Source organism: Gobius niger (assembly GCF_951799975.1).
Source record: "Gobius niger genome assembly, chromosome: 22".
Classification (NCBI taxonomy): Eukaryota; Metazoa; Chordata; class Actinopteri; order Gobiiformes; family Gobiidae; genus Gobius; species Gobius niger.
Window position 1 is genome coordinate 11,438,165 of NC_136873.1, and position 12,070 is coordinate 11,450,234.

Genomic DNA, 12,070 nt, shown 5'->3' on the forward strand with positions numbered 1-12,070 from the left:
TTTCGTCCTTATTTCAGGTCATTTTCTTTGCCAATGGGGAAAGAAAACTGGTCTCATCTCATTGGCAATTTTACTTTCTTATTTCAAGCGAGATTTACCCTAGAACTGGTCTGAAATGTCCTCAAACAAGCAAAGCAAACTCGGTCCGATCAGGAAAAGTGTCTGAATGAGTGAAAACCGCTCGAAACAAGAAACATTTCCTCAATTCAGGTCATTTAAGCCAATGCTTGATATTTACTTTTTGCAGTGCAGGCGGTTTTTCACATACTGAAGTTACGTGGCGTTCACTGATGTGGCGTTCAGGGCCAGGCCGTGATTACCTGCACAGAAACAGCTCATTATCATAGATACTCAGTGTTGTCTGTAATTCCCTATACCGTGTGTGTTTGTGCTGCAGGTGACGATGTCTCGCTCCGCCGGCCCCGCCCTGACGATGATGATGATGATGATGATGATGATGATGATCACAGGAGCCGACGCCCAAGGTACCGCCTCCACATGTTCAGCACATCTGTCTGCAGCCTCACCAGAGCTACAGCTGTTCACCTTATTCCGCCCCGCCCACTTTTCCCTTGTCTCGGCTCCTCATTTTCCAGAGTTATTGTCACTTTTTTTTTTGTTGTTGTCGAGTTTTTGTCACATTTTTGTTGAATTTTTGTCACATTTTTGTTGAATTTTTGTTGAATTTTTGTTGAATTTTTGTTGAATTTTTGTTGAATTTTTGTTGAATTTTTGTTGAATTTTTGTTGAATTTTTGTTGAATTTTTGTTGAATTTTTGTCACATTTTTGTTTAATTTTTGTCACATTTTTGTTGAATTTTTGTCACATTTTTGTCACATTTTTGTTGAATTTTTGTTGAATTTTTGTCACATTTTTGTTGAATTTTTGTCACATTTTTGTTGAATTTTTGTCACATTTTTGTCACATTTTTGTTGAATTTTTGTCACATTTTTATTGATTTTTTGTTGAATTTTTGTCACATTTTTGTTGAATTTTTGTCGATCGATTTGTGCAAAATGGCCGATGTTCATGTGGAGGAAACGTTGAGTCTGTGGAGAAACATGAGCTCAAGTGAAGCCTGTTTTCGTGAAGATCTGGGATGTTTTAGTTTCCAGGTCAAAGGTCGTTTTTCTTCTTCTTCTCCGGTTCTAAATAAAGCGGCGCCGGTGTGAAGCTCCGCCCCCTTCCTGCTCGGACACAGCGCCTCTGTTCTCCGCTCGGGCGCAGATGTGCCTCTGTCAGAGCGGCGCTTGTTTCTGCCGGCGCCGAAAATAAGAAGAGGAAGAGGATTTATCGCCGGGGTCAAAGGTCGCGTCGAGAGACAGAGAAAAACAGAGAAAAACCGAGACTTACTGTCCTCCACTGTCCACCACTGTCAGGGGGCGGGGCCAGCAGCCTCAGGGGGCGGGGCCAGGACAGGTTGATGATGTCACGTGTCTGTGCGCAGGTCGTCTGAAGCTCACGGTTCTCTCTGAGGAGCGTCTGCAGCTGAAGTGGAAGGAGCCCGAGGGGCCGGTGCAGGGCTACAAGGTCCGGGTCAAGCCCATCTCAGGTCGGCCATTTTACAAACGCCCCGGTTACCATGACAACAGCGTTCTACACAGCCAGACCTGCCGTTCTCCTGAGTCTGAAGCGGGGGCGGACTGGCCATGTGTCCGTTCACCCTGACCCCCCGGGCGAAACCCAGCTTTACCCAAATCTAAAAGCTTAACCCCTTAACTCCCGCCTGAACCGAGCACGTTTTCTCCAGTTTGGCTTTACCCCAATCCAAAAGCTTCTGGGAAAAAGGTGAGAAAATAGCGACAAAACTGAGACGAAAACAAGGATGAAAATGTGAAAAAGGTGACAAAAAATATACAGAAAATATACAGAAAATATACAAAAAATATACAAAAAATATATAAAAAATATATAAAAAATATACAAAAATATACAAAAATATACAAAAAATTTACAAAAAATTTACAAAAATTATACAAAAAATATACAAAGAATATACAAAAAATATACAAAAAATATACAAAAAATATACAAAAAATATACCAAAAAATATACAAAAAATATACAAAAATATACAAAAAATATACAAAAAAATATACAAAAATATACAAAAAAATATACAAAAAATATACAAAAAATATACAAAAAATATACAAAAATATACAAAAATTGACAAAAAATTGACAAAAAATTGACAAAAAATTGACAAAAAATTGACAAAAAATTGACAAAAAATTGACAAAAAAGTCACAAAAAATTGACAAAAATGAGTCGACTGCCCGACAAAAAAAGTGCTGAAAAAAAATCTGACGTGAGGAAAAAGATCAGTTTAGTTTTGTAGATCTTAGCTTTCAGATGAGGCGTTACACTGGCCTACAGGATTTTTCAGGTAAAGCTGAACTGGAGAAAATGCTCTCGGTTCAGGCGGGAGTTAAGAGGTTAAAAGAAAAGCATCCGAAAACAAAAATGTGCTGGAAAAGCAACAAAAAAGTGACGACAAAGCGATGAAAAAACAATAACATGGAAAAAAAAAGAAAAAAAGTGACAAAAACATGACAAAAATGCAGCGACAACGTGACAAAAAGTTACCGTCACTTTTCTAGATTGTATCTTTCAAACGAGGCGTCACAGTGTTGCTCTCCAGTCAAGAAGCTTTTACATTTGAGCAAAGCCGAACTGGAGAAAATGGCGGGGGGTCAGAGGTCAACATGTGTCCAGGGCTGTTTTTCAGTCCCAGTCCGGCCCTGGTCTGAAGCCGATCCAGACGTTTAACTGGTCACCATGGAAACGACGTTCTTCCTCCTCCTTCCTCTTCCGTGACCTCTGACCCGTGTGTGTCCGCAGACGTGCCGCAGCCGGAGCTGATGCTGACCACCACCAGGGGGCGGGCCACGGTGGCGGGGCTGGACTCCCGTCAGGAGTACACGCTGCAGGTGCTGCTGCTCAACGGCACGGCGGAACGGCTGCTGGTCAAGCGCCGCTTCAGCAGTAAGACACACCGGGGGGCGGAGTCACAAAGGGGGCGGAGTCACACGGGGGCGGAGTCACACCAGCTACATGTCATTAACATTTAGTAGCATTACCTTTAAACTGTGTATTTTTGGATTTCCTTCCACAAACTTCTCAAGAGTTGATGAGTTTTGGTCCATTTCCTCCAAACAGAACTGGTGTCACTGAGACACATGTGTAGCCGCCTTGTGTGCCTATGCCTTTTCAGCCTGATGTCAGAACACAGCCCGGTCTTTCATTCATGTGAAGATCTGTGGAGGTCAAAGGTCGTTCAGGAACAGGCCCGTAAAACAACCGGAGATGAGCTGTGATAGCTTTCAGCCTCTATTAGCTTGACATTAGCTGGTGCTAGCTTAACATTAGCCGCTGTTAGCTTGACATTAGCTGGTGCTAGCTTAACATTAGCTGCTGTTTGCTTAACATTAGCTGGTGCTAGCTTAACATTAGCCGCTGTTAGCTTAACATTAGCTGGTGTTAGCTTAACATTAGCCGGTGTTAGCTTGACATTAGCCGCTGTTAGCTTGACATTAGCTGGTGTTAGCTTAACATTACACACATGTGTAGCCGCCTTGTGTGCCTATACCTTTTCAGTTCTGATACATTTAAACTGGACTGAGGTCAGACTTTGTGACAGTTTGTCTTTGGGTCATTGTCCAGTTTCAGGACTTGTTTCTGGATAAAGACAAACTCTGACCAGGTTCAGCTTCTTCTCCAGGTTCAGCTTCTTCTCCAGGTCTTTGCTTCTTCTCCAGGTCGTTGCTTCTTCTCCAGGTTCAGCTTCTTCTCCAGGTCTTTGCTTCTTCTCCAGGTCTTTGCTTCTTCTCCAGGTCTTTGCTTCTTCTCCAGGTTCAGCTTCTTCTCCAGGTCTTTGCTTCTTCTCCAGGTCGTTGCTTCTTCTCCAGGTCTTTGCTTCTTCTCCAGGTCGTTGCTTCTTCTCCAGGTCTTTGCTTCTTGGGTTGATCTTCACATTTCAGACGCAGCTCGTTCATCTCTGACACAGAACCCGCCTTCTTTCTGATCTGTGTGATGATTGGACGTTTACATCCTTGTTTTAACCAATGACCCTGAACCTTCAAGAGTCTGGAGGAGCCAGACCTGAGCTTCAGAGCAGCTTCATCATCTGGGCGTTAACTGTTTTAGTGTTTGGAAACTTCTGACTTTGTAGAGAGTAACGAAAACATTTACTCTTCTGGCTTTTGAACATTCTCTTACCCCATCAGCCGTTGTTTTACTTTCTTTCCTCCAGTGAGAAACGTCCTCAAACAAAATAAACTTGGTCCAATCAGGAGAATGTAAATGAGTCTAAAGAATGATCAGGTCCTTTAACCCCAGGCCTGAGGTTTCGTTTTTGGCGTGAGTTGTATTGTTGTCATAGAAACACTGTGACTGAAGCAGGTCACACACTGACCCTGCAGGTGCATTCTGGGAGCTCAGACCTCGCCCTGAGGAGCAGCTCTCGACCTGAAATGAACCTCCGACTAAAGTGACGCCCTGAGGGGGGGGTCGGGGGGGGGGGGGGTTCAGGCTCTTTCCTACAGGATTAGAAAGACTTAAGAGGCTACGGTTCAGGTCAGCCCTCCTGTCCCCGTCGGGAAACTCCTCCTCTGCCTCTGACCTTTGACCTGTCGGAGCAGCTGTGAGGCCCAGATGTGGAGCCAGGATTAACCTATTGTACATGTTTTTAGTGGTGGGGTAAACCGGACACGGGGAGAACCTCCTCACCTCCAGTGTCTGTGTTCACTGGTGTAGGAATGAGTGACTGGTTCTATACTGTAAAGCTAACATTAGCCGCTGTTAGCTCAACATTAGCTGCTGTTAGCTTAACATTAGCCGCTGTTAGCTCAACATTAGCTGCTGTTAGCTTAACATTAGCCGCTGTTAGTTTAACATTAGCTGCTGTTAGCTCAACATTAGCCACTTTTATATAAATAAAGATCTTCTTCTTCTTCTTTTAGCTTAACATTAACCTCTGTTAGCTTAACATTAGCTGGTGTTAGCATAACATTAGCCGCTTTTATATGAATAAAGATCTTCTTCTTCTTCTTTTAGCTTAACATTAGCTGCTGTTAGCTTAACATTAGCCACTGTTAGCATAACATTAGCTGCTGTTAGCTTAACATTAGCCACTTTTATATAAATAAAGATCTTCTTCTTCTTCTTTTAGCTTAACATTAGCTGCTGTTAGCTTAACATTAGCCACTTTTATATAAATAAAGATCTTCTTCTTCTTTTAGCTTAACATTAGCTGCTGTTAGCTTAACATTAGCTGGTGTTAGCATAACATTAGCCGCTTTTATATGAATAAAGATCTCTTATGTTAACATTAGCTGGTGCTAGCTTAACATTAGCCGCTGTTAGCTTGACATTAGCCGCTTTTATATGAATAAAGATCTTCTTCTTCTTCTTTTAGCTTAACATTAGCCTCTGTTAGCTTAACATTAGCTGGTGTTAGTGGAGCATTAGCCACTTTTATATAATAAAGATCTTCTTCTTCTTCTTTTAGCTTAACATTAGCCTCTGTTAGCTTAACATTGGCTGGTGTTAGTGGAGCATTAGCCACTTTTATATGAATAAAGATCTCTTATGTTAACATTAGCTGGTGTTAGCTTAACATTAGCTGTTGTTAGCTTAGCACTAGCTGGTGCTCACCTCCTGTCTGTGTCCACTGCTGTATGAATGAGTGAGTGGTTCTTTACTGTAAAGCGCTTTGGGGCTGATGAAGGTAGAAAAAGCGCTTTATAAGTTGAGTCCATTTACATTTTCCAAACATGCTAATGAGCTGAGCCTCTGTGTTCCAGTGCAGAGCGTCAGGAACATGCTAATTAGCATAATTAGCATAATGACCTGTGTTCCAGTGCAGAGCCTGCGTCAGGAACATGCTAATTAGCATAATTAGCATAATGACCTGTGTTCCAGTGCAGAGCCTGCGTCAGGAACATGCTAATTAGCATAATTAGCATAATGACCTGTGTTCCAGTGCAGAGCCTGCGTCAGGACGAGGTTCTCCGCAGTCGGGAGAAGAAGCGTCTGGTTCCTCTGGGCTCGGGGTCAGGAGAGACCGAGGCGCCCGACGCCGGGACGGAGCTGCTGCCCGCCGTGTTCTACCCCCACACCAGCCCCGCCCCCGCTGAGGCCACGCCCCCCGGTGAGGACGAGCCTGATGTCAGAACACGGCCCGGTCTTTCATCCATGTGAAGATCTGTGGAGGTCAAAGGTCGTTCAGGACGGAGACAAAGACACAAACAGACCCGTTAAACGACCGGAGATGAGCTGTGATAGCTTTCAGCCACTGTTAGCTTAACATTAGCTGGTGTTAGCTTAACATTAGCTGCTGTTAGCTTGACATTAGCTGGTGCTAGCTTAACATTAGCTGGTGTTAGCTTAACATTAGCCGCTGTTAGCTTGACATTAGCCGCTGTTAGCTTAACATTAGCCGCTGTTAGCTTGACATTAGCTGGTGCTAGCTTAACATTAGCTGGTGTTAGCTTAACATTAGCCGCTATTAGCTTAACATTAGGAGCTGCTAGCTTGACATTAGCTGGTGCTAGCTTAACAATAGCTAGTGTTAGCTTAACATTAGCCACTGTTAGCTTAACATTAGCTGCTATTAGCTTAACATTAGCCGCTGCTAGCTTAACATTAGCTGGTGCTAGCTTGACATTAGCTGCTGTTAGCTTAACATTAGCTGGTGCTAGCTTAACATTAGCCGCTGTAAGCTTAACATTAGCTGCTGTTAGCTTAACATTAGCCGCTGTTAGCTTAACATTAGCTGCTGTTAGCTTAACATTAGCCGCTGTTTGATACAAAAAAGCAAGAAACACATGAGGGGAAAAATGCAACAAAACTAAAATGTAAAGACAAAAACCAGGAAGAAGTTCAGATGAGTTTCATTGGCCGAGGCTGAAAACGCTCATGTTGAGAAGCTTTTAGATTTGGGTAAAACTGGAGAAAATGTGCTTTGTTAAAGGTTTAAACCTGCAGATGAAGCTACAGCACAAAGCCACAGGTCACAGCGCTAAAAGTCCCTTTACTCCGCAGTTCCCACGGTGACCGAGTCTCCTCCGACTGAAGCTCCTCCTCCTTCTGAAGCTCCGACTGAAGCTCCTCCTCCTTCTGAACCTCCGTCTGAAGCTCCTCCTCCTTCTGAAGAGTCCGAGGAGGTGCTCGATAAAACCAAAGAGCGGCGAAAGAAGAAGAAAGAACGCTCGAAGGGAGAAAGAAAAGAGGAGCAGGGGACGAGCGAGACCAGAGACAAGCCCCGCCCCCCTCAGACAGGTGAGAAAGCCCCGCCCCCCTCAGACAGGTGAGACAAGCTCCGCCCCTCAAATCTAAACTTTCTCTAATTATTCAGAAACTACTTTAACAAACTGAATTATAAACATAGTTTATACAAAGTAAAGATACAGAGACACTGAGAGGAGCAAACAGCCCATAAATACTTACATAATGGAGAATGCTAACACGATGCTACATATTAGCATCGGGCTAATGCTAACGGCTAGCAGAGTTTGGGCTGATTTGACTCAGAGTTAAACCTGTGACAGTTTTAATGCTTTGTAATTATGATGGATATGAACATCTGCTCAGTAATAAAGCAGAAAAGTTATTTTTATTTACATTTTTAAGTTAACCTCCCAAATCCTGTAGGCCAGTGTCACACCTCATTTGAAAGCTAAGACCTACAAAACTAAATTGATCTTTTTCCTCACATGATCAGATTTTTTTTCAGCACATTTTTGTTGGGCAGTCGACTCATTTTTTGCGACTTTTCCATCAAATTTTTCGATTTTTTTGGTCAAATTCTTATCACTTTTTTGTCCATTTTTTCCTCCATTTTTCGTCAAATGTTTCTATTTTTAGTATTTTTTTTTTTATTTTTTTATTTTTTTTTTTGTTATTTTTTTGTTCATTTTTTGTTCATTTTTTGTCACTTTTTTGTCAATTTTTCGTCCATTTTTTCTCCATTTTTTCGTCAATTTTTTGTCAAATTATTCGCATTTTTTGTCAAATTCTCATCACTTTTTTGTCAATTTTTTCCTCCTTTTTTCGTCAAATTTCTCTATTTTTTAGTAATTTTTTTGTAATTTTTTGTATTTTTTTGTAATTTTTTTGTATTTTTTTAGTAATTTTTTTGCTAATTTTTTGTTAATTTTTTGTCACTTTTTTGTCAATTTTTCGTCCATTTTTTCTCTATTTTTTGCCAAATTATTCGCATTTTTTTTTTCAAATTCTTATCACTTTTTTTCCATTTTTTTTCATTTTTTTGTTAATTTTTTTGTCAAATTCTTATCACTCTTTTGTACATTTTTTCTCACTTTTTCCACATTTCCATCCTTGTTTTCGTCTCAGTTTTGTCGCTATTTTCACACCTTTTTCCCAGAAGCTTTTGGATTGGGGTAAAGCTGGAGAAAACGTGCTCGGTTCAGGTGGGAGTTAAGGGGTTAAAGGCGTAGTTCAGTTCTCATTGATAAAACACGGTTGATGTCACTTCCTGTCCAATAAGGAAGTGCGTTATATAGTCGTACAGTCGAGTAAACCATGGAAACCCCGGCAGCGTCTCAGGGGGCCACGGTGGCCCCGGGGGCAGGCTGTAACCACACAAAGTATTTACCGAAACATCTGATGTGTGGAGTAAATGAGTTGTTTCCGTCGTGTGGTTAGAGGCTTGTAAAGTTCAGAGACACCTGTTCTGAACCTGATGCCCCGCCCCTTCCTTTACGAGGCGTCTGAACCTGATGCCCCGCCCCTTCCCTTTACGAGGCGTCTGAACCTGATGCCCCGCCCCTTCCTTTACGAGGCGTCTGAACCTGATGCCCCGCCCCTTCCTTTACGAGGCGCTGGGGAGGGAAATTAAAGGGACGGAGCAGCGAGCTGTAATTATGAGGCTTTTCCCACGAGAGTCTCTCAGGCTGGAGTTTTGGGTCCGATATGAAGGCGATTGAAAGGCCGATATTTAAATCTTCCAAATAACTGAGAGTAAAACTTCTGGCCGATATTTCTCTGAGGGCCGAGATCGTATCGGTGGTGATCGCTGTGACGCTCTGCAGGCCATTTATGGGATCGCTGTGTCGTTGTGGGCTGATAGTCCTCCTGTATCGACAGATATTCCTCCTGTATCGGCCGATATTCCTAATGTATCGGCCGATATTCCTGATGTATCCGTCGATATTCATCTGTATCAGTCGATATTCCTACTGTATGGGCTGATATTCCTGATGTATCGGCCGATATTCCTCTGCATCGGCCGATATTCCTACTGTATGGGCTGATATTCCTCCTGGTATCGGTGGTGATCGCTGTGTCGTTGTGGGCCGATCTTCCTCCTGTATCGGCCGATATTCCTGATGTATCGGCCGATTTGCCTGATGTATCGGCCGATTTTCCTCCTGGTATTGGTGGTGATCGCTGTCGTCGCCCCGCAGGCCCGTCGGTCCGGAAGCCCCTGCAGTGCCACAGCGACGCGGCGGCGGACATCTTGTTCCTGGTGGACGGTTCCTGGAGCATCGGTCGCTCTAACTTCCGGCGCGTGCGGGACTTCCTGGAGGGCATCATGGCGGCGTTCCGGATCGGGCCGAGCCACGTGCGGATCGGTGAGTCCAGGGCGGAGGGAGGGATTCGCTCGCTCAGGGCGGAGGGAGGGATCGGCTCGTTCAGGGGCTCGTCTTGTAATTAAAGATACATGTGTTCAGGTCTGACTCAGTACAGCTCAGAGCCCAGGACGGAGTGGACGCTCGGCGACTACAACGAGAAACAAGCGCTTCAGGACGCTGTGCGCAGCTTCAGATACAAGGGCGGGAACACCTTCACAGGTAACTACAGGGTTAGATTCACAGGTAACTACAAGGCTAGACTCACAGGTAACTACAAGGCTAGACTCACAGGTAACTACAAGGCTAGACTCACAGGTAACTACAGGGTTAGATTCACAAAAATCCATCAAAAAAATGTGACAAAAATCCATCAAAAAAAAGACAAAAATCCATCAAAAAAAAGACAAAAATCCAGCAAGAAAAAACAAAAATCCAGCAAAAAAAACAAAAATCCAGCAAAAAAAAAAAAAAATCCATCAAAAAAGTGACAAAAATCCATTAAAAAAAAAACCAAAAATCCAGCAAAAAAAAACTAAAATCCAGCAAAAAAAAAGACAAAAATCCATCAAAAAAGTGACAAAAATCCATCAAAAAAGACAAAAAATCATCCAAAAAAAATAAAAAAAATCCAGCAAAAAAGTGACAAAAATTCATCAAAAAAAAGACAAAAAATCATCCAAAAAAAATATAAAAATCCAGCAAAAAAGTGACAAAAATTCATCAAAAAAAAGACAAAAATCCATCAAAAAAAGTGACAAAAATCCAGCAAAAAATAAACAAAAATCCATCAAAAAAAAGACAAAAATCCATCCAAAAAAAAACAAAAATCCATCAAAAAAAGTGACAAAAATCCATTAAAAAAAAAAAAAAAATCCATCAAAAAAAAGACAAAAATCCATCAAAAAAAAGACAAAAATCCATCAAAAAAAAGACAAAAATCCAGCAAAAAAAAACAAAAATCCAGCAAAAAAAAACAAAAATCCAGCAAAAAAAAACAAAAATCCATCAAAAAAGTAACAAAAATCCATTAAAAAACAAACAAAAATCCAGCAAAAAAAAACTAAAATCCAGCAAAAAAAAAAGACAAAAATCCATCAAAAAAGTGACAAAAATCCATCAAAAAAGACAAAAAATCATCCAAAAAAAATTAAAAAAAATCCAGCAAAAAAGTGACAAAAATTCATCAAAAAAAAGACACAAAATCATCCAAAAAAAATAAAAAAATCCAGCAAAAAAGTGACAAAAATCCATCAAAAAAAAGACAAAAATCCAGCAAAAAAAACAAAACAAATCAAGCAAAAAATAAAAATAATCCATAAAAAATAAAAAAAAAAATCCAGCTCAGCGACTACAACGAGAAACAAGCGCTTCAGGACGCTGTTCGCAGCTTCAGATACAAGGGCGGGAACACCTTCACAGGTAACTACAAGGCTAGACTCACAGGTAACTACAGGGTTAGACTCACAGGTAACTACAAGGCTAGACTCACAGGTAACTACAAGGCTAGACTCACAGGTAACTACAGGGTTAGATTCACAAAAATCCATCAAAAAAATGTGACAAAAATCCATCAAAAAAAAGACAAAAATCCAGCAAAAAAGTGACAAAAATCCATCAAAAAATAAACAAAAATCCATCAAAAAAAGTGACAAAAATCCATCAAAAAAAAAACAAAAATCCATCAAAAAAAGTGACAAAAATCCAGCAAAAAAAATAAAAATCCATCAAAAAAGTGACAAAAATCCAGCAAAAAAAAGACAAAAATCCAGCAAAAAAGTGACAAAAATCCAGCAAAAAAAAGACAAAAATCCAGCAAAAAAAAACAAAAATCCAGCAAAAAAACCTAAAATCCAGCAAAAAAAAACAAAAATCCATCAAAAAAGTGACAAAAATCCATTAAAAAAAAAAAAAAAATCCATCAAAAAAAAAACAAAAATTCATCAAAAAAAGACAAAAAATTATCCAAAAAAAATAAAAAAATCCAGCAAAAAAGTGACAAAAATCCATCAAAAAAAACCCAAAAATCCATCAAAAAAACCCCAAAAATCCATCAAAAAAGTGACAAAAATCCATTAAAAAAAGACAAAAATCCATAAAAAAAAAGACAAAAATCCATTAAAAAAAAAACAAAAATCCAGCAAAAAAAAACTAAATCCAGCAAAAAAAAATAAAAAAATCCAGCAAAAAAGTGACAAAAATCCAGCAAAAAAATGACAAAAATCCATCAAAAAAGTGACAAAAATCCAGCAAAAAAAGACAAAAATCCAGCAAAAAAGTGACAAAAATTCATCAAAAAAAAGACAAAAAATCATCCAAAAAAAATAAAAAAATCCAGCAAAAAAGTGACAAAAATTCATCAAAAAAAAGACAAAAAATCATCCAAAAAAAATAAAAAAATCCAGCAAAAAAGTGACAAAAATTCATCAAAAAAAAGACAAAAATCCAGCAAAAAATAAAAAACAAATCAAGC

The 12,070-nt window shown here is 40.3% G+C and overlaps 1 protein-coding gene across 1 annotated transcript in view; it reads left to right on the forward strand.

Annotated features, from left to right (window-relative positions):
- The first annotated feature begins 398 nt into the window (after positions 1-398).
- LOC306981210 (collagen alpha-1(XX) chain-like) overlaps positions 399-12,070 on the forward strand; it is a 39,016-nt gene continuing 27,344 nt past the window's right edge. Inside the window, exons 1-7 of the mRNA XM_079580773.1 lie at positions 399-485; positions 1,449-1,553; positions 2,846-2,989; positions 5,988-6,155; positions 7,049-7,285; positions 9,433-9,600; positions 9,700-9,819. Coding sequence (XP_079436899.1) covers positions 404-485; positions 1,449-1,553; positions 2,846-2,989; positions 5,988-6,155; positions 7,049-7,285; positions 9,433-9,600; positions 9,700-9,819 — 1,024 coding nt within the window. The 5' untranslated portion in view covers positions 399-403. The remainder of the gene's footprint in view (positions 486-1,448; positions 1,554-2,845; positions 2,990-5,987; positions 6,156-7,048; positions 7,286-9,432; positions 9,601-9,699; positions 9,820-12,070) is intronic.